The sequence below is a fragment of the Mugil cephalus genome, chromosome 22 (assembly GCF_022458985.1).
Source record: "Mugil cephalus isolate CIBA_MC_2020 chromosome 22, CIBA_Mcephalus_1.1, whole genome shotgun sequence".
NCBI classification, from domain to species: domain Eukaryota; kingdom Metazoa; phylum Chordata; class Actinopteri; order Mugiliformes; family Mugilidae; genus Mugil; species Mugil cephalus.
This window is the reverse complement of record NC_061791.1, coordinates 12,134,285-12,154,679: the sequence shown is the minus strand read 5'-3', so window position 1 is coordinate 12,154,679 and position 20,395 is coordinate 12,134,285. Positions and strand designations below refer to the sequence as shown.

The 20,395-nt window shown below is 42.8% G+C and overlaps 3 protein-coding genes across 7 annotated transcripts in view; all 3 read left to right on the top strand.

Moving 5' to 3' along the window:
* Window positions 1-17: 17 nt before the first annotated feature.
* Window positions 18-5,760, top strand: prdm4 (PR domain containing 4). 5 transcript variants are annotated; one of them, XM_047575699.1, is made up of 13 exons: window positions 61-91; window positions 415-481; window positions 829-947; window positions 1,041-1,156; window positions 1,469-1,657; window positions 1,783-2,553; window positions 2,733-2,882; window positions 2,994-3,112; window positions 3,189-3,274; window positions 3,394-3,521; window positions 3,625-4,191; window positions 4,568-4,736; window positions 4,848-5,760. In XM_047575699.1, exons 4-13 carry the CDS (start codon window positions 1,042-1,044, stop codon window positions 5,197-5,199), a joined length of 2,646 nt encoding a protein of 881 aa, XP_047431655.1. In that variant the 5' UTR covers window positions 61-91; window positions 415-481; window positions 829-947; window position 1,041; the 3' UTR covers window positions 5,200-5,760. The 5 variants fall into 5 exon arrangements, with proteins under 5 accessions (XP_047431652.1, XP_047431655.1, XP_047431653.1 ...); XM_047575697.1 differs by having other exon boundaries at window positions 79-241; XM_047575696.1 differs by lacking the exon at window positions 829-947 and having other exon boundaries at window positions 18-91.
* A 762-nt stretch (window positions 5,761-6,522) lies between these two features.
* tmem209 (transmembrane protein 209) lies at window positions 6,523-14,125 on the top strand. The gene is made up of 15 exons (XM_047575996.1): window positions 6,523-6,609; window positions 7,222-7,382; window positions 7,494-7,552; window positions 7,726-7,857; window positions 7,978-8,207; window positions 8,295-8,499; window positions 8,738-8,913; window positions 9,088-9,159; window positions 9,357-9,453; window positions 10,260-10,385; window positions 10,554-10,651; window positions 12,399-12,513; window positions 12,625-12,722; window positions 13,174-13,247; window positions 13,389-14,125. The coding sequence occupies exons 2-15, from the start codon at window positions 7,243-7,245 to the stop codon at window positions 13,441-13,443; spliced, it is 1,677 nt and encodes a 558-aa protein (XP_047431952.1). The 5' UTR covers window positions 6,523-6,609; window positions 7,222-7,242; the 3' UTR covers window positions 13,444-14,125.
* A 693-nt stretch (window positions 14,126-14,818) lies between these two features.
* ahcyl2b (adenosylhomocysteinase like 2b) overlaps window positions 14,819-20,395 on the top strand; it is a 39,880-nt gene continuing 34,303 nt past the window's right edge. Inside the window, exon 1 of the mRNA XM_047575078.1 lies at window positions 14,819-15,199. Within this exon, the coding sequence (XP_047431034.1) occupies window positions 14,879-15,199 (321 nt within the window). The 5' untranslated portion in view covers window positions 14,819-14,878. The remainder of the gene's footprint in view (window positions 15,200-20,395) is intronic.

Genomic DNA, 20,395 nt, shown 5'->3' with positions numbered 1-20,395 from the left:
TGACCTGACGTCCGCCACGCTTACTCCCTATTGCGCATGCGCCACACGGCAGCAACACTGTCATGGCCCCGTTCAGGGAGGTATTGTGTTGGTATGTTGTTGTTTTTATCGCATGTTCCTTCTCAAATTGCCAGCGTTTCTCAAACGAACCGACACCCACGTGTGCGCTCAGAGATATCACTACTCGTACCGAGCCGAAACACGCGAGCTGCACGTGTTTCGAGGATTTATTGACACCCAGGTTAGCAATGCTAACGTTAGCACTGTGACAAAAACTGGCTAGCTGGTTGCAAACCAGTTACTGAAATGAAACATTAGCCATTCTTTTCACTGTTTTAGTGGGGGTTTTATACATGTGGCCACTGGTATGCCGGCGCTTTACGTTATTTCTGTGCTTGGTCTGGTATTTTACAGGAGGAGATATGTAAAAGAACATTTCTACTGTCCACGGTTACTAATTGACATCAACTGTTGAATTCAGGTACGGTGATGGAGCTCACGCTTTATCTTTGTAGTCTGTTATGTTGTCATTAAAAAAACAAGGTAATTTGTGCTATGGTGGCCGAGAGAGCTCAGCGTCCTCGTCAAATTGACAGCACACAGGTCTGCAAATACTCAAAACAAGAGAACATACAGAAACAATACTCACAGCAACAACAAATGCAGAAATGTACATCAAATGCTATTATGTTTAAACAAACATTTCCTTTGTCGTTTGTCCTACCTGCATCATGTGTCAGTGTTTGCTGGTGTTGTGAATATTTGCAGCGCATGGATAGTCAAATTGATCACTATTATATTTTTCTATGTTTGTTTCCTCTGGCCCAGGACGCCATTGCAAATGAGAACTCATTCTCAATTGACTCACTTGGATAAATTGCTCTTTCGCCCACCGTACAATATACCATGACATGAGATTTGAGATTTGTGAAGTATCTATCTATAAGGTCTGTGTCACATACAAGCTTAACACCTGAACACTCTGCTAAATGTATTTAGGTATTAGTCATCTCGTGGTAACTCTGATGTCGATTCTCCAGGATGAATGACATGAACCTGAGTCCTGTGGGCATGGACCAGCTCAGTGTGCCCTCAGTGAGCGCCAGCCACCTGGGTCTGCCCACATCCCCCACGCACAATACCCTTCCCACTCCAGGTATGGATGACTACTACTACTACTACTACTCTTCGCCTGTTTGCTGAGGCAGAAAATACTCCTTTATCTTTAGTGGCTACCTAATTGCAGATTGTAGGCGTATAGAAATCCTCCAGATCAGGCCATGCATGGATTTGTTAATATTCCGTTGTCCAGTCTTAATAAAACTGGTTTTATGTACTGGGACCAGTTAAAATCCTAACTTTATAGAATATATAATAATATCTTTATGATCTTTATAATCAGTTTAATTTATCATTTAAATATGTTGTTTCTTCATCAGAGTCTCACTTCTCACGTGTTTTGTTTCAGGTATGCCAGTGGCCATCCCGAGTTTGGGTCCTTCCCTCGGTTCCCTCCCTTCTGCTCTATCCCTGATGCTCCCAATGGGTCCACTGAGTGACCGAGGAGTGATGTGCGGCCTGCCAGAAAGGAATTACTCCCTGCCGCCTCCTCCATACCCACACCTGGAGAGCAGTTACTTCCGACACATACTGCCAGGTCGGTTAAAATAAATAAATCATTGTTTAAGAATCTTAAAAGTGCTTCTCTGTACTTTTGTTGAAAGGTAAGAGTTAGATTACACTGTGACAAACTTATCCACTCTCTCTCTCTGTGCTCTACAGGAATTCTGTCCTATCTGGCAGACCGTCCACCACCTCAGTACATTCATCCCAGCAGCCTTAACATGGATGGGACCCTGTCTGTGGCGAGCAACAATCCCTCAGGCCTGGACCCCTACAGCGGCCCTGGTGGCCCACTGGAGCAGGGCCTGGTGCCCATGGACTCCAGACAAGTCAGCGGGCAGGGAGACCTCCACCAGACTGGCGCTCATGAGCTGGACTCTACGGGATTGGCCATGGAGTCACGCGTCAGCAGCCCCATGTCCCCGGACCGGATGGGAGAGGAACTAGCTACGATGGATGGAGTTGGGGTGGTGGCGGTGTCTGACACCCAGCAGCAGCTTGGCGGGGGAAGGCAGCCTCAGCCTCATGAGGGCCTGACGGGTGTGGACTCCTCTGGTGGGGTGATGCCCCTTCATGGGCCCCCCGTGCTTGAACTGCCAGTGGTAATGGAACCGGATCATATGGGGGCACGAGTGGGCAACTCTGGGGGAGGAGGAGCAGGAGGTCTTGGGGACCAGCTACACTCGAATGGGGAGATGAACTCGGGCGTTGTGAGTGTGGTGCTCACTGGCTCCATGGCTAGCCAGAGCCAGCTGGAGCCGGTCTCTCTCCATGGACACTCTGGGATGGGGCTGGAGGCCGTTAATGTGTCCCCCATCACCGCGGAGGTGTCTCTGGGACCAGAAAACAACCTAGTGCTCGTCAATTCCAGCCTGCAGCTGGAGGACTCTACTTCCAACAAGGAGAACATGGTCAACGGCTACACCATCTGTGAGTTTGTCACTTTGTTCTTTCATTATTATAGTATATATGCACACCGATACAAATTAAACTTTTGTTAATATGGCAAAGGTAAATCACAGAAATCTATTGAGGTTGGGAAATCAGGATGATGATGCCGTTGGTAAGCCTGACCACTACTAACTTTTGTTATGTTGATTTTTCTCGAGGGTGCACACTGTGTGAGCGCTCGTATACCTCTGACTGTCCAGAGCACGGCCCAGTCACTTTCATCCCTGACGCGCCCATCCAGAGCCGGGCTCGCCTCTCTCTGCCACGCCCTCTGTGTCTGCGCATCTCAGTGGCTGACGAACCACTCGGTTAGTCAAGCTTGTAATACAGATCAGGTTCCTGCTGGATGCTTTGATCATTTACCTGCCAGTTCTGTTCTTGCATTATTGTTTATTAATGTGCTCACGACCCACTCTTAGGAGTCTTTGCACGGGATGTCATTCCTCAAAGGACCTGCTTTGGACCAATGGTGGGCCAGCACTGTGGCAATGTAGACCTCTCCGATTGGCCAGAGAAGGACACACCTCAAGTGTGGAAGGTCTGTGTTCTTTTTTTTATTGAACTACAAAATAATTATGAGTAGATTGAAATAATAATCAATTATCATCTCACAGATGTATCACAACAACGTGCTGGAGTTCTACACAGTGACAACGAATGAAAACGAATGCAACTGGATGATGTTTGTCCGCAAGGCAAGGTGTGACATTCAGAGACGAACTGAAAACTGAAGTTGAACGTGCTGATTTGCGTAAACTATGCAAGCAAAGATAACTTGTCGATGTGATGTTTTTTTTTTGTGTGTGTTTGTATATTTAGGACACATGAAGAGCAGAATCTGGTGGCGTACCTGGCCAATGGTAAACTTTTCTTCTGTACAACCACAGAGATCCACCCCGACCAAGAGCTACTCTTCTACTATAGCAGAGACTACTGCAGGCTGATGGGTGAGATGACAGATGAAGACAGACGTGTTGTCCTAGTGGTGTCCTCACTAAGCCACTCGGTGCATTTTAGTTGATATTAATGACATTTTTTTTATGTTCCCAGGTATTCCTCAAGTTCCCGAGGGCCAGATCTGCCAGTGTGGCAAAGAGTGTTCCTCCTTCCCAGAACTCAAGTCTCACCTTAGCAGCCATAATAGCAACCACAGCCACAACCAGCCTCCACACAGCCACAGCCCTTCACAGCAGGACCACTCTCAGCAGCAGCAGCAGCAGCAACAGCAGCAGCAGCAACAGCAGCAACAACAACAACAACAACAAGAACAGCAACACACTCACCAGGACGAGAAGCTAACCAACGGAACCTCAAGCTCTTCCTCTTCCCCTTGGCCCTGTCACAACCACGCTCCGGGACAAACGAACGGTGACAACAACGGCAGCGGGGCCGGCAATAATCAAACCTCTAATAATGTTACCTCCAGAGCAAAAGGTCAGGGCCATGTGCGGGAGAAGAAGTTCAAGTGCAGCATGTGTTCCCGGGCTTTCATTACATCCACTAAGCTCAATGTGCACTTCATGGGACATGTGGGGATGAAACCTCACAAGTGCGAGTACTGCAGCAAGGCCTTCAGCGACCCCAGCAACCTCAGGATGCACCTTAAGATTCACACAGGTACTTACAGGAACAGTTTAAGTGAATTTATTATTGGTCTCCCAAAGAACATATGCAAAATCACATAAGAATAATCATTCTTGTCAGGGTTTTTTTAGGAACTGGTAGATTTACAGTTTACTCAAAGCTTCTTAGAGGAATAGCTTGACATTTTGGGAATAAGTGAAATACATTTCATATTTTAATTTCTTTATGGCTTAGAGCTATAACAAGACGATTTTGTAACCATTTGAAGAACGATTACTATCAGTCAGCAGAAAAGAAACCAAAGAAAAGAATGAACACTTTAAATAATAAATAGAGATCAAATAGAGATCTTTTTTTTTTTTTTTTTGCTTATTACTTGACACTCTAACACACATTTTCCCACTAACAGGTCAGAAGAACTATAGATGCACGGTTTGCGAGAAGTCTTTCACTCAGAAATCCCACGTGGCATCCCATATGCTCATCCACACCGGAGCGGAGAAGCTCAAATGTGACCTCTGCGACCGCTCGTTCATCAGGAAGCACGACCTGACGCAGCACATGCTCTCCCACACGCAGTATGTATAGACTGCTTATTATAAAAGTCGTCCGGGTGACGGATTGTGTTTGTTTTTGGAGCTGGTTAAAGTGTTGTTTTCCTCTTTTGTCTCTGCTCCACACCTCAACAGTGAACGGAGGATCCAGTGCCCGAAGTGCAACAAACACTTCCTCAAGACCAACCACTTAAAGAAGCACATGAACTCGCACGAGGGCCGAAGAGATTTCGTCTGCGAGAAGTGCCACAAAGCTTTCCTCACAAAATACCACCTCACCCGTCACCTCAAGATATGCAAAGGGCCCAAGACGGAACGGTCGTCCCGTAAGGAGCAGGATGTTGAGGAGGAAGAGGAGGAAGAGGAGGAGGAAGAGGAGGAGGAGGACGGCAGAAGAGGAGGAGAGAGACTTGTTGACAGTAATGATGACTGTGGTTTAGACGTTGGAGGTTATAACTCTGAAAAATCCCTGTCGCCCGCTCATTGACGACACTGTGCCTCTTCATATGTTTTATTTATTTACTTTACTAAAATACTGACGTTTACCTCTATTTTTTTTGCCAAATTCTATTTAGTCTTTCAAAAGATAATACCTTTTATGATATATACAATTTATCTGACACATTATTAATTCAAATGTTTAAAGTCTAAGCATGTCATTGCTGCTAAAATAATCTTTCATGTTAGAAGCCAACTTCTAGAGATTTGACTGTATTTCTTTATTTTCTGTAAAGCTTCTCTGTTTTCATTAACTCAGGCCTGTGTTTGTTGTGACTTGTAGGGGTTCATATAAGCTATCATTTATCATTTATATTCATTTCTCAACTCACTCATTAACGTGGCTGTCATACAGTGATATTTGCAGGATGGAGTCCATGAAGTCCTGAACATATATAAATATCACAGCCTGTGCTTTCACTCTTTATTTATTAAAAGGATTTTGTATTCTTTTTTAAATCAAATTTTCAGTGTGAATGGAACCCTTTGAAATAATATGAAGTATCTCCACCCTCTCTGTTGCATATGTTAATAAAGAACCATTTACAGATGTGTTGTTGGTTAATGATTGATAATATTTTGTGTGTGTGTATAATGTATGCAGCCATTGTGGACTGATGAGCATAGCTCATGTACAGTATGTAACATATTTGAAGATTAAATATTTTATTGTATGAATGAGCAATCGATACTGATTGATGCCTTTCTTGCTTGACGGAGCTCTGTTTTAATTTGTAGGCTGTAGGTCATTTGTTCCATGCATTGAATTTCTTTTACAATGTAGAGCCAGTGGTTCAGTCCAGGAGGATCCATTCTGACCCAACTTTCTGTAATGACCTTCTTAGCTGTAAGAGATAAGATCTTGTACAGGTATATGTCATCTTTACCTATTACACCACAGACATCAAACATAAGGCCTGCAGGCCAAAAGTGGCCCACCAGAGGGTCTAATCTGGCCAGTGGGATTGCGATTTTTCAAATAAAGGTAACTGGTATTACAAAGTTTCACAGAGTTTTAGTGAGAGCTGTGGACATACATGACACTGAGGCCTAGAAATATACAGAAATTGTTCTTATTTTTCTAAAGAAATGTCAAGTTGTCATTACCTGCAGTTCATTTCATTAAATGTAAACACTTTTATAATGAACTTCTTTGCAGGGAAAGAAGGGAAAACCTTTGGAAATGTCATTATTTTGAGGTTAATATAATCTGTGTTTTCAGTCATAATAATGTTTCACTACATTGTATGACTGGAGCAGTTTGATTTGATTATGAGACCGTCCTCATAGATATCTATGGTCCTGCCTCACTGTGAAGTCCGACCGGATGTTACGGGTATTCTACTTCCGGTTGAAATACGAATTATGCAGCGCCGCAGTTGTCACTCACTTCAGCGTGGTATGAATTTATATACATGTATTTATATATATATTGCGCCTTGTATTTATCTTATATTGCCTTCCGAAAAAATGTTTAAACCGGTTTAAGTATTGACAGGGAACCTTAACTGAAAGCAAAACTTCCACAGTCATCACAGTGTTGTATGTAAGCTAGCTAACCTAGCTAGCAGGTAGGCTAACTTAACCACTCCGCGTTAGACAAGTACAGTCGTCAATAGATGGATAGATAGCCTGCTAGTTAGCTAGCTAGATACATATTTATTTGTCATTGAAAACATACACCTACATGTGCTTACAGGAACGAAATTTCATTGCAAATGGCTCGGAAAGCCACGCTTAAGACACAAGTACTTCAAAATTGGATAAAAGTGTCTAAAACAAACGGTAAAAAGGTATTAAACAAAAAGTAAACAGTAATAAAATGCATAAGAATCAGAATACTTCACCGGATTATTGCACTTGATAACATATTACAAACTATTTACGAGCTACGTTCATGTCATGCTAAAGAACAGTGGTTTTATGTGTTTGTATCTGTATGCCATTTATGTATTTTCTTTTGTCTCTTTCTTTCTGTCTCATTTGTTGCTTTCTCCCCTTCTTGCCCTAGCCTAGCTAGTGTGATAAAATCATGTTGACCCCGCCGAAGGAGGGGATGCCCAGTATGATTGACAGGGCACTGAGGATGAGGAGGGAGGAGCAGGCTCGGCAGGTGGTCCTCGCCTGGGCTGTCCTCAACGTGTCCCTGGCCGGCATGATTTACACTGAAATGTAAGTAGGTTTGAAGCAGCTTTGCGTCGTAGCACCGACCTGTACCTCTTGTGTCCTCTACTTCCTGTGTGCAGTGTACAAATATCTTTGTGGTTGTTGCTTTTATTGAAGGTCAGGGAAATTGCTGAGCCGATACTACAACATCACATACTGGCCTATCTGGTACATAGGTAAGGTCCTTTATTCACCCTGGTTCCTTGCTTGTATTGTATCTACTTGCTTATGTGTTCACACTTACATTAGTTTCTGTATGTATCATAACTCAAACAGCAAAAAAATGAGCACATGCCAGCTGTTTCTGCTTTGCTCCATTTAATTTTTCTGTTTCTGCCCTCTTTTACAGAACTGGTGCTAGCTTCTCTCTTTAGCCTCAACGCTCTTTTTGACTTCTGGAAGTATTTCAAATACACGATGGCCCCGTCCACCATCGCCGTGTCCCCTGAGCAGCATGTCCTTCTTGGTCTGAGAAACACAAGTGAGCTTCTGGTTTTTAGTGACGGGATCCTTGTCATATTCACGTCTCTTTGTAGCCAGTGTAACAGTGCAGTGTGAGTGACTTTATCCTAAGATGAGGTGTTGTCCTGTTTCCTTGCAGGCATTCAGGCCTCTCCGCCCCAAAAGCCGGAAAAGAAGGAATCTCCGGCTCCAGCTCAGTCGTCTCCGGTGCAGGGCCAGAGCGTGCTCAGTTTTAGCCCCTCTCGTCCAGCCACAAGCAGCCCCAAGTTCTCCCCCAGCTGTGTCCCTGGGTACAGCCCTCCTCTCAGCAACCCAAGTACCCCAAACAGCGCAGGGGGGCCCTTTTCTCCCTCAGTGGCCTTCGGAAAGGTCTGTTTTGCTTTCAACGCAGCAAGTTGAGGTGAATGTACACGTTCACAACTCTCTCATGAACCCATTACGTTTTCTCTTTTTCAGGTTTTGAGCTACAGTCCATCCTCTGGCTCTTCTCCCTATCCTAACAACATTAGTTCAGCAGAAGGCTCCAGCTTGAGGGCTCGATATCGCACGTCTCCCTCTGTGTTTAACTCCCCTGGAAGCAAAGAAGACTACATGCAGGATGTGAAAAGTCTGGAAAGGTTTCTGCGCACGGAAGAGGAGAAGAGTCACCGCAGCCAGCTAGGTTGGTCTTAATAATAAAACTGAAATAGATCAGAAAGTGAAACTGCCTTTGGTATATGACTGAGACCAGCAGATACAGATCAAGATCATTTTGAAAGTCTTAATCTATATAATCTATATTACTGTCAGTTCTTGAAGTAACTCAACACGTTGGTCTAGGTAACTTTTTCTTCATGTTGATAGAAAGTATCAAACAATGAAAGTCTTCCAACTCTGTGACCATATGATTCCCTCTGTAGGCAGTCCCGAGGCCGTGTCTCCGAGCCACAGCCCAACGTTTTGGAACTATAACCGCTCAGTGGGAGATTACGCCCAGAGCCTGAGAAAATTCTTGTACCAGCCTGCATGCCGCTCTCAGGCGCCCTCTGCCCACAAGGATGAGACAGATCTGGGTTCCAAACAGGCTGCAGAGGAGGTCTGTATGTTAGCATGTTGTGGTTTGTTGTTAGTCTAATAAATTTGGTGACTTAGTCTTGGCTGACCAAATACTAGTTGTCGTCCCTTGGTCTGTTGACAGATTTACATTTTGGGATTTTTAAAATAATTGGGTGTTAATTAATTAATTTAAAAATGTCCATTTGATACGTAGGTATGGGCCAGAATCACAGCCAGTCGCCTTGTGGTGGATCGCATCGACAGCTGGACAGCCAAACTCAGAAATGTAAGTTATCAAGTCATTTACTTGACTCATGTTTCTTGCTAAGTACTGCACCCGCTATACATGGTTGAAATGACAATTAAAAACCTCTTTGACCTTTGGTTAATGGATCCCAAGTGTGCTATGGAAGTTCTAAAGTCTTACATATAAGTCCATATAAAGTTAATACGAGGAAGAAAATGCTTTACTTGTGTCCACAGTGGATCAGCGACACCATCTTGGTGCCCTTGGTCAAAGAAATAGACTCTGTCAACAGCCAGCTGAGGCGGATGGGCTGCCCCGAGCTGCAGATTGGAGGTAAACCATTCAAACTGCTGTTCAGAAATACAAATCAGTATCAACCTAGAAAAGTGTCTAAAAGTATTTTATTATTTGTATCTATTCAATATTACTTTTTGTATAACACAGCTATTGCAGTTTTAAACATTTTGCAACAGATTATTGAGATATTGTGAGTTATCACCCGTTTGAACTGCAAATTATTTCTCACAATGGAATTACAATTATTTTGTGCAATAAAATTAAGTTCTTTGTCTGCTTTTTCTGCCTCTGTCATTGTAATTGTTACAAATGTATCAGTCATGAAGCAGACAGAATGTTGCATGCATGTGGCAAGCTGTAAAACTAATTGCACTCAATGGAAGATGAACTAAACACCACCATCTAGTGGGAGGAAAAAACAATTGCTGTAGATTAATTCAGTACAAAAGTGTTCCTTTTATATTTGCACTTTATACCATAAAACTGTAACATTTGACAACAATGTTTCAATACAGTTTTGACACTCGATTTATTACAGTACTGTGCCATATACATTTCCCTCCCAACCCTTTGAATTTAAATATTTTGTTGGTTATAAAATAACACAATTAACGCTTGAAAATTGAAAACTGGATCAGGCCTCTTCAAAGTTGGTTCAGATATCTTTTTTGCCCTGAAGCTAACCCTTTGGTTTTTGACAGTTAAACACAGGAAGAAGCAGGATCGTTTAGACCAATGTGTAAAGGACATTGACAAAACAGCGGGAAAATGTTACAGATTGTCACCATTGTAGTGTCATCGTGTATCCAGGTCTGACTAGTTTTCGGTCTTTCCTCCCCCAGAGGCCAGCATTAGCAGTCTGAAACAGGCAGCCGTGATGAAAGCCTCGTCAATCCCCACTATGAACTCTATCGTCCAGTACCTGGACATCACACCCAACCAGGAATATCTAGTGGACCGGCTCAAGGGTAGGTTCAACAAAATGAGTGTTCATAAAAATCACTGCTCATATTAACACACGTATACTTGTATATAACAGAAATGAACTGTGTGTACATGCTTTCATTTTCTTATGGTATAACTAAGAGGAGCAATGATTGAATTTCTTGTATGTTGTGTTTATTGTGTCTTGTCAGAGCTGGCTCACAGCGGCTGCATGAGCTCCTTTCGCTGGAATGGTGGTGGAGACGTGAAGAACAGGAAGTGGGATACAGACCTCCCTACTGACTGTGCTGTGAGTCAGAACATACTTAGAGATGTTGTGAAAATCTAGGGACATTTACAGCCCAGAGATAAAATAAATAACTCAATATTATCAAGATGAAGTGAAGAAACAGGAGAATTGCCGTCATTTATTTTAACATATTTATTCATATTTGAACTGCTGTATCCGTAATGTCAGTAGCAGTGCGACCTTCTACCATAATAGTTGTAGTCTGTGTGCAACATTTTTTTTTCATTCATAAATAGCTAAAATTGGGGCCATTTTTGGGGGCAGCTTTAGCCGGAAGACAGGACATCCAAATCGGAGACTGTCCCCAGAAATCAGGGGCGAATGGTCACCCTAAAAAAACATGTTTCATGTGTGTTTAGAAGCGCTACGTTGATAATGGCCCAGTGTGAAACAGTGTCTTGCGGTGCACTGTGTAATCAAATACACTGGTATATTCAAAATGAATATCATAATGGAAAAAAATAAACTGTTAATATGAGCAGTGAACCGGTGTACTGCCCTACTGCTGGCAGTCTTGGAGGAGGCTTCTGGTCGGGCAGAGATGGAAGAAATTGACTTGAACAAACACTGCGTCTCCAGCAGTTAGAAACAAATCAAAAGATCTTATTATTTGCATCTGATATGGTTGAGAGTCTGTCCTAAAGATCTGCTTTGAGAAACAAATCAACCTCTCTCTTCTTTTACCAGTTTCCTGGTTTTCCTCTCCTCCTCTTGTAGTATTATAAGCTTGGTTTACACTCGTGCAGAGCCTATATGAGTGGTCTTCGCAGTTGTTGGAGTATGACCTAATAAATCTCGATCATTAGTTACTTGTGCTGAAATTACTGCAACACAGAAACAAGAGTAGGTGATGGTGAACTGAGACACGGACAAGGGAAATTAATTTTGGACTAATCACAGCTGTTGTGGTCTGTGTTGCTGCAGCTCTTAGTTATATTTCTGGAGAGGTGCACATCAGGCTACAGGGTAGATCTGACCCAGAAGAATGAATATAGCTTCGGTCCCTTCTGTCTGAGATGTGAAAAGAGGAGTCCAGGCAATATCCCACATGGGGTCTTATAATATAAAACTGTGTATACATATGGTTGCAATTTCTGCATATTCCCCCCAGTTTTGAAAGTCTCCACTTCACACCCATGATAAGTTATAACTTTAGCATATCTTGGCACACAACTGAAATAACAATTGTGTCTTACATCTATATTTACTACTTGATTCTTGCTGCGACACATTCTTCTATATGTCACGGATGCCGAAAAGACTTCTACAAACTCGCTCATAGCCCCTGGAGCACGCCTCTTCTCTGTAATTAGGGAATTGCTGCGGTCAATTGAATTTCCAGGCTGCAGGATGTAGGAGAGAGGAGACAAGGTGAAAAGATGTGGACATGGCTACAATCTGAATTAAGTCATAATAAGCTTTTTATCACATTACTGGGTTAGTTTAATGTTTCTCCAATCAACACTAATGAATAGGGAAGTCTTGTAGTTGTTGTGTAGAGATTACTGGTGCTATAATGATGATAACGTCTGTTCAGATGGAGATGTGGATATTTAAATTGCAAAGAGCTGGATTGTCTTAAAGGTTTCTGTTTCTACTGGTTCAGATTAATTAACGTAACAATGATTTGTCTCTTTAGATGAAATGTGAAGTTTCTCTTTAAGCCTTTCACTGTAGTTAAGTTACAGTAGCTGTCTTTGTGGATTTCCTGATTAGTGATCACTTCTGTCTTTGTCCGTCTCCTCAGATCCTCATGCATATGTTTTGCACATACTTGGACTCCAGGCTGCCCCCTCACCCAAAGTACCCAGACGGGAAGACTTTCACCTCGCAGCATTTCAGCCACACCCCGGACAAACCCGGTAGGTTACACTCCATCGAAACACCCGCCGGGCAAGTTTGAAGAAGAAAGCGTTTCCACTGTATGCTTCGCATCGTTGAAATGAAATGATTGTTTTTGTTTCCTCGTGTAGACGTTACCAAGGAAAACCTCTTCTGCATCCACCAAAGCAGCACCGCCCCCCCTCACTACCAGCTCATATACCAAGGACACATCTACAGTCTGCCCAAGGTGACGACAAAGTATTCCTCTAGTTCTTACAAAAATAACTAACTATATCTAACTTGGGCTATAGATAGGTATCACAGAATGAAGCACAACTCTTTTGGATTTTAACTTTTGTGTCAAGCATTTCGGATATTATAATATTTTTGGACTTTAACAGAACATACACATCATTTTGCTAATAAAAATCTGATTTCCATCCTTGTTTTTATGTATTAATTTAACTGTTACAGTGAAATACAATTAAGGACTCATTTGAATTTGTTTCCTCTTAGTCTCTGTCCTCGCACTTTTTGTTTTTGGACAATAAATTGTTTATTTATAATCACAGGGGGTACATGGAAAGTGCCTGATGCTCTCACTTAATCCTGAGAAAAAGCTAATATTACAGCAGACGCCTTGTTCAATAAAAGTCTTTCATTGCAGTAATGTAAAACCTTTTGGGTTTCTGTTACAGGGCAGGAACAACCTGTTCCACACAGTCCTCATGTTCCTCTACGTGATTAAGACCAAGGAGTCGGGGATGCTGGGGTGAGCGCTCAAATCAATCTCGCGGACATTTTTAAGTATTAATTAATTTTCAATAACAAGGTCGTACACCAGCGAACAGATGGCGCATTGTTCCACCTTACTCGTCTTGAATCATGAAACTGATTTTCCTCTTTTCTTCAGGAGAGTAAATCTGGGGCTCTCTGGTGTGAACATCCTGTGGATATTTGAAGACTGAAGACTTTATGAACAGCTTGCCACCCCACAGTGGTACACAGGTTGGAATATCGCCTCAATTTTTGGACCGCTCTTTCAGGAATAAAGCTCTTCGAGTTGGAATTAGTAAATGCACATTTTTTTGGGACATTTTCTGTATTTTACTGTCGAAAATGCTGAACTTTCATCAACATTTTAGGAACTCAATTCTTTTACACCGCAGAGTGCTTACGATGCAACAAAGAGCTGTATTTTTTAAACGTCGTTTGGTTTTCTGATTTTCATATTGTGAGAATGTACCATCATGGCAGCCTTGTAAATAAGATACCTCAGATTTATCTGGTGGATGGCGAAGGGCTCCGACCCATTTGCTTTGAATGTAAATACAGTATGTGTGCCATTTATTTTTCATTGTTCTGTTGCAGAAATTAATGTCTGCAAAAATACGGATACTCCTGGCATGTGCTTGAATCAACTGTACAAACAGCAATACACAAAGATGGTGTTGTAAAATATTCTGTTGTTTTCATCTTAGTAGGCTGTAATGTTACACAGAGCTAGTGAGGGAGAGCAAATGCAAACTTTTTTTTTACTAAAAAGCACTGAATGCCATCCATCTTGACTCCACAAGTCTGCCATTGGTTATATTTCCAAACACCTAACCTGTTTGCTTGTTTTCAATAAATTACATTTTACAAATGTGACCTGACTGTATGTGATTTTTATTATTGTTTTACTATCATAGACATCCACTTGGTGTCTCTGTAGCTCATTTTCTATCTTTGACCTTACTCCTGCACTCATTTTCTCATAGGATGTAGAACCGCATACGAACTGTAATGTGATGCAGTGTCTTCTGCTGCCAGATCCAATGGATGAGCTGAGGCTGGAGAATATGAACAACCCTGTTTGAAATCTTAAAATATGTCAAAACGTAGCAGGGACGGTGGAGCATGCCTGCTATACTATGTAATATTAAGAGTATTAATACTTGAGGTAAATGTTATTAAATATATCGATATGAAAAGAAAAATTATGGATATAATCTGTGAATAGAGAAAAATCCGGCAATCATCGCATTTGTTTTGTAGTTTCGTGCTGTCCTCCTTTATTACGAACTACATTTTCCATAATGTACTTAGTAATACGACTTTCCTTGTTGGGAAATGTAGTCCAACCGTAGACCGATTTTTTTTGTATCTCTTACTAAATGCCATTGTGTTAATATGGCATATTATAATTATAATTGGTAATATAATTGTTATGTATATATGTTTATATTTTAATGTGAGTTGTTATCTCATCATGCGTATGGAAATGTTCAACGGTAAAAAACGGGTTAGAATACCGAGTAGGACTACAGGGACCACAATGCATTTGGCAACAGTCCCTGCTCCGCTCACATCCGCTTGACTCGCTATCGGTTGCTGGAAAAAGGACTTTGAGAAACTGCAGCGATGTCAGTCCAGGTTGTGGCAGCGAAAATGGCAGAGGTCGAACTCAAAGACGTCCCCACCGGCAAAGACCTGCCGGCTCAGTCCCCGGTCACTCCAACGTCGGAGGGAAAGAACCTGACCAGGAACGACCCGCACGAGGCCGGTTCCTCCGCCGCGGAGCCCTCCGGGAAAGCCGGGGACGGCAGCCTGGGGTTGCTCAATCCAAACCCCGCGAAGATGCCTCAAGCGTCGGCTATGAAGCGCACGGACCCGCAGCAGAACGGCGGGGAGGCTTTTGTCAACCGCGACGGCACCGTTGCCGAGGCTCCGCGGATGAAGAAGGTGAGTGAGACACCGTTCTTTCTCCGTAGCTGCTCCAGAATAGCCTTGCTGTTGTTGGACCACCACTACTGGAGGACGTCGCCGCAATGAAAGCTCCCGTATTGTGTGACTGTGCTAACAGGCTAGCTGGTCCCAGAGCCGATTCAGCTGGACCAGTTCACGCTTTTTTTTTTTAATAACAGTCATGTGTGATAATAACACGGCAGAAGAAGCTATAATAACGGCTACACGCTTTTTTATTATTATTAAGATATACATTTAATTTAAGTTTGAATGTGTAGGATTTCAACTCGAGAGGTGGGTTTCCAACTGTTTTTATAAGTTTTGCTGTGATTGAATATCGTTGTCTCACTAAAATAATATTTTTTTGACAAAATTTGGTTCCGTTTTTGTGTTTTCTGTAAAACCCCGAAAGCAATTAACGTGCCATTATTAATGTGTCGACATTTAAAGGCTGGCCTAATTCCCACTTTTTAAAAAAATATTATTGTTTTTAACGTTGGTGTCATCATTGCCACGCGCAGTAACGTTCACAAACACGTTAACATATGCGCACTCGCACGTTACTTGATGAGATTTTTAAGTTGCTGTCTAAGTTTTGATACCACGTTAGCTCGAAGGAAAAAAAAAAAGACAGTTTAGTAACTTCCAGATTTAGGACACGTGGTGCCCTGTTGCAGCACCGTGCGAACAAATCGGCCAAAGCTCGTGCGTCTTGTACGGAAAACACTGTCCAGAGACACGGATACGTTGTTGGTGTCCCACCGTGACAGGCCAGGCTCCTCGTTAGCTCAGATGAGCCTGTTCGACCTCAGATTATTAAAACATTCACGGTGCACTGCTTAGAACACACGCCACGTTAAACTGAGTCAAGTTCAAGCGGTGCCACCCAAGGTGTGTATATGTGTGTGTGTGTGTGATCTAACTGAACAGTAGTCAGTAATCCCTGACCTCTGGGCCACTCCTAGTCACCTAGTTTTCACAAGCCTGTTTTGAAAACGTAAGAGTTGATACTTCTGAGAAGGGTTTCCCCTGCCCTTGTGGATTAACTTAGAGGTCATGTAGTCTTATCATGTCTGTTTCTTGCGTTACTAATACGGATGTGGGGGGAAAAAGAAAGATCTTTGTTGCTGCCCTAAATAAATGCTCGTATCTTTCTGTATCTTACTAGGTCTTTAATAGGCAGACGTTGGAGTAAAGGGCAATGTTCAAGGAAAGTTTTTGATAGGGAAGTTGTTGAAGCAGGTCGCTGATATCAGCCATCAGCCATTATGGTAATTAGTGACCCCGGTTTCTGGTCAAGCAAGTTTCTGGTGGGTGTTACCCACAGAGTTTTATTCCTATTTAAACCTCAATTTCCCACTAGTTTATCAGAACTGAAGAAGCTACTCTGATGAGTGGCGAAACGTCTTCAAGAAATTCTACAAGTCCAGCTGACCTTATTCAACGCTTTTTTTGGAGTCGCTGATATTAATGTGCAATATGTGGTTTTCAGTGAGGCTTTATCATTCGCTTTGTGCTCCAGCTTTGACATTGCTGCAAAAACACTAGTTTAGTTTCAGTGTCTTTTTCACTGAGATGTCAATCCATATCTTGAGTTAGCCTAACAAAGCCTCAGAAATGGGGGTGAAACCTAGAACAAGTCGGATTGGATGCACTCAGCCACCCACACCCGCTGCTATCCTCCCTAGAATGATACCATCCCATTAGACAACCCCTAAGGAATCCCAGCAAAAAACAAAACAAAAAAAACCTTCAGGCAAAAGCTGGATAGGACAGTGAGAGAATGGATTTCGCATCGACAGCAGCACAGAGCAGATGGGTTCGCGTACCTCAGACCGACAAAGCGAGCAAGCATATAAAAGTCGACCAGCAGTCCGGAGTAACCCCGGAGCCAGATCAGCCGGACGGCGACCGCCACATCTGGATTATCGAGGAGACCAAGTTCGCCTACAGGACCATGGTACAGAGAGTTCGTATCCAAACAAGCCATGGGTTCATTTTATTTCATTAAAATAAAACCAGAGTTAGGTATTGAGTATTTACTTTCTGCGAAGTTGAACGTTTCTTGCAATAGCATTCAAGCTGTTTTTGTATTCACGCTTGTAATGACTCTAAGGCTAGCTGTCTTCCAGCAGCATACGTTTATTATTTATCAGAATGAAGCACGTGGTTGTAGACATAGTTAAAAGCTGTTTACAGTCTGACTATATTTTATTTATTACATTTCCAGTGTAGTCATTGTACTTATACAATATAAAATCATTATAGTGAATGTTATGTCATTATTCCCCCCCCGTACATTTAATTAATTACAGCGGCGTATTGGATGTTCTCTGGTAACACAAGCTTGCGTGGTTCATTTTAATTTAAAAGGATAATGGTAATGGAATGCACAACAGAGATCATTTACTCTAAGAGCATGCATCTTTGAAATTCTGGGGTCTTTTTTTTTTTAATTTTGGTACGCGTAAGTATTGTATAATGGATGCTAAACACACGAAGGTGGAAATCTGTCCGTTATGTGCATTTTATTACTCCTGTCTTTTGTGGCTGCATTCGTCTGATCATCCACTTTAGCCTACGTGTACATCCGCTGGGACAGAAGGTTGCCTGCAGTCTATTTATAGATCAAGAGCTATAGCGGGTCTCATGGCACCGTATTTTAAATATGGCCACAGCCCGGGCCGTGAGCGTCTGTGGATCCTGCTCGTCCACTGCAGTAAAGGCTAAGAGTGAAGCGCCGAGGCCGATGCAAGTACGCACGCACGCATGCGGGCATTGTTGACTGACTGAGTGACTAGATGACTGGCTATCTTTTAATCCTGGTCTTTGTCATGTCGCCACATGAGGGGATTAAAAGGCCAGCTCTCTGTTGTAGGTGAGTCCAGATGTAAGCTTTTTGAGTCAGTGAGTTTGCTTGTAACCCACGGATATTCTCTCGACATCTGGGGATAACTCCAGCTGAGAGGGGATGGAGAATAGCAAAGAGCTCTCAACGTTGCATGCTTTGTTGCTATTATGGTGGATGTTTGTGGCTCTTGTGGCAAGTTGATCTTGTTCTTTATTGTTTTGGCAGGACCTGCTGCATGATTGCCAATATCTTATTTTAGTCAGTGTTTACTAGGAATGTAAATGTAAAAAACATTTTCAGCACAGGAAACAAACTTAGTAAGTAGTGTAATTTCAGCCTCAAAATGCACGAAAAACCACTGCCTTTCTCTCTCTTTGTCAACACTGAGGACATAGGTGCCTTGGTCGACTAGAATCTTACTTGAATCATCTGTGGAGCGTTTGTCGGTTCAGGACTTCAGGAGGTGGCCGATCTAACCCTGCACAGGAAGGCCAATGAAAACCCAATATGAACTTGTAGTGTGAGTTAAATCTGCTTAGATACTGTACAACTGTCAAACATCAGTCAGGCAACAATCGGCTTGAACTAAGCTTAGCACGGCATTCTGGTGACTTGTTAAGGGCTTACAGCTTAAGGTTTCCGGGTACAATTCATTTTTTTTTTTGTGAAATTAGGTTTTGATTTGTGTCGGCCTACACCACGCGAGTTCACACACCAAACTTGAACATCTGTACTCTGGCAGCTGATCTCTTATTGCACACCGGCCGTGCAAACAGTGCGACGGCTTCCCACAGACTACGGTTGCAACATTGCACTGGTTTTCAGGAAGCATGCGCTGCGATATTTTTGAATGATAGAACACATTTGGTTAGCAAGATCATCCCACTGTGAGGTAATGTTATGTCACCCGTTAAGTTGGTGTTCCTGGTAGTGCTCACTGTTTAACAGGCTTACAGAGACCCGTGGCTGCTCTACTTGGGAAGAAAACTGTCTGGAAGAGGTCATATATCCAGGAACTAAAAGTGCCTTCTGCACTTTAGCACTCTGCTGGCTCATGCAGTCTGTACCGCAAGGCTCTAGTTCGTCCAGTCATTGATTTCAGCTAGCGAGTTTGCTCATTAGTTCTCATTCGCATTCTCGTTACCGTTCTAAGTCATCTAGTAAAAGATACTCAACGCTCTGCAGTTTGTCAGCATTACCATCTTCTTGCAAGCGCGGTGAGCGTCTTCATCCCCCCGTGATCTTCCTGTGCTACAAAGAAGAGTCATGTGTCATTTTTCCATGCCCTACGCCTTCTCATTTGTGAGTCACTTCTTCGATTCTGTCTGCGCACATAGTTGTAGTCACATGCAGTTCAACCGGGGATTCCTTCTTCATTCACAGAAGTCAAAATGTTATTATGCCCTAATCCCACTATTTTCTTTGGCAAACGGATATTGATGAATCTCAAATCAGAGTTTGCCAGTTTGCCTTTTAACAGAGTAATTACGTAGATATACTTGGCCAGTGTTTGTAACACGTGAATAAATCTGAAGACGCTGGAGTTTCAAGAGGAACTGATGGCATTAAACAAACGTATCACAAGCACAGTGACTACATTTAAATAAAGCAACAGTGCCGTGTTCCCAACCACATGTAATATCACTTGGACCCTAGTCATTTTAACAAAGGTGTAAAAAAAAAAAAAAAAATGATGGGGGGAATGTGACACCACGGTGTGAAGTTTGAGAAATGCCACTGTTGAGAAAGGGAGGCCGTGAAAGGGAGCCCTGCATTTCCACCTGTTTTTCCGTGGACGTTGAACTGAAGGAAATATGGACTGCCGCGCTCATACGTGGCTGTTAGGTTGATGCCGTCCAGAGACTCTCTGTCGCTGCACCGTGTACCTTTTCCTTTTGGACTAATAAGAGTCCTGATCCTGCCCTTTGTACTTCATGACACTGTGACAGGTGCCTTTCTTCTAGATAAATTAATGTTGTTTTTGAAACCAAGTGAGAGGAGTTAAAGCTCAGCGGGGCCTTAAAGTCCCTTTGAGCTTTAACTCGTTTTCAGAGGTCACCGGGGAACCGGGACGAGTGATGGATGGATGGTGGTGCAGGAACAGAGAAGAAGAACACAACATAGATTTAAAGAGATATCCTTAATGGGAGGCCTGGCGAGAAAGCCCCGACCAGACCTGCATCTGATGCACTCGATGGTGGTGTTGCAGGCCTGGTTGGGCTGTAATGACAAATGGGGGCGGTGAGTGGATGAAGAATGTTTGAGTACGTACCTTGGATGTAAATGATTAATCGATCAGTTAGTCACCGGTAAGACTGACTCGGCAGTGTTGTTTTAAGTGT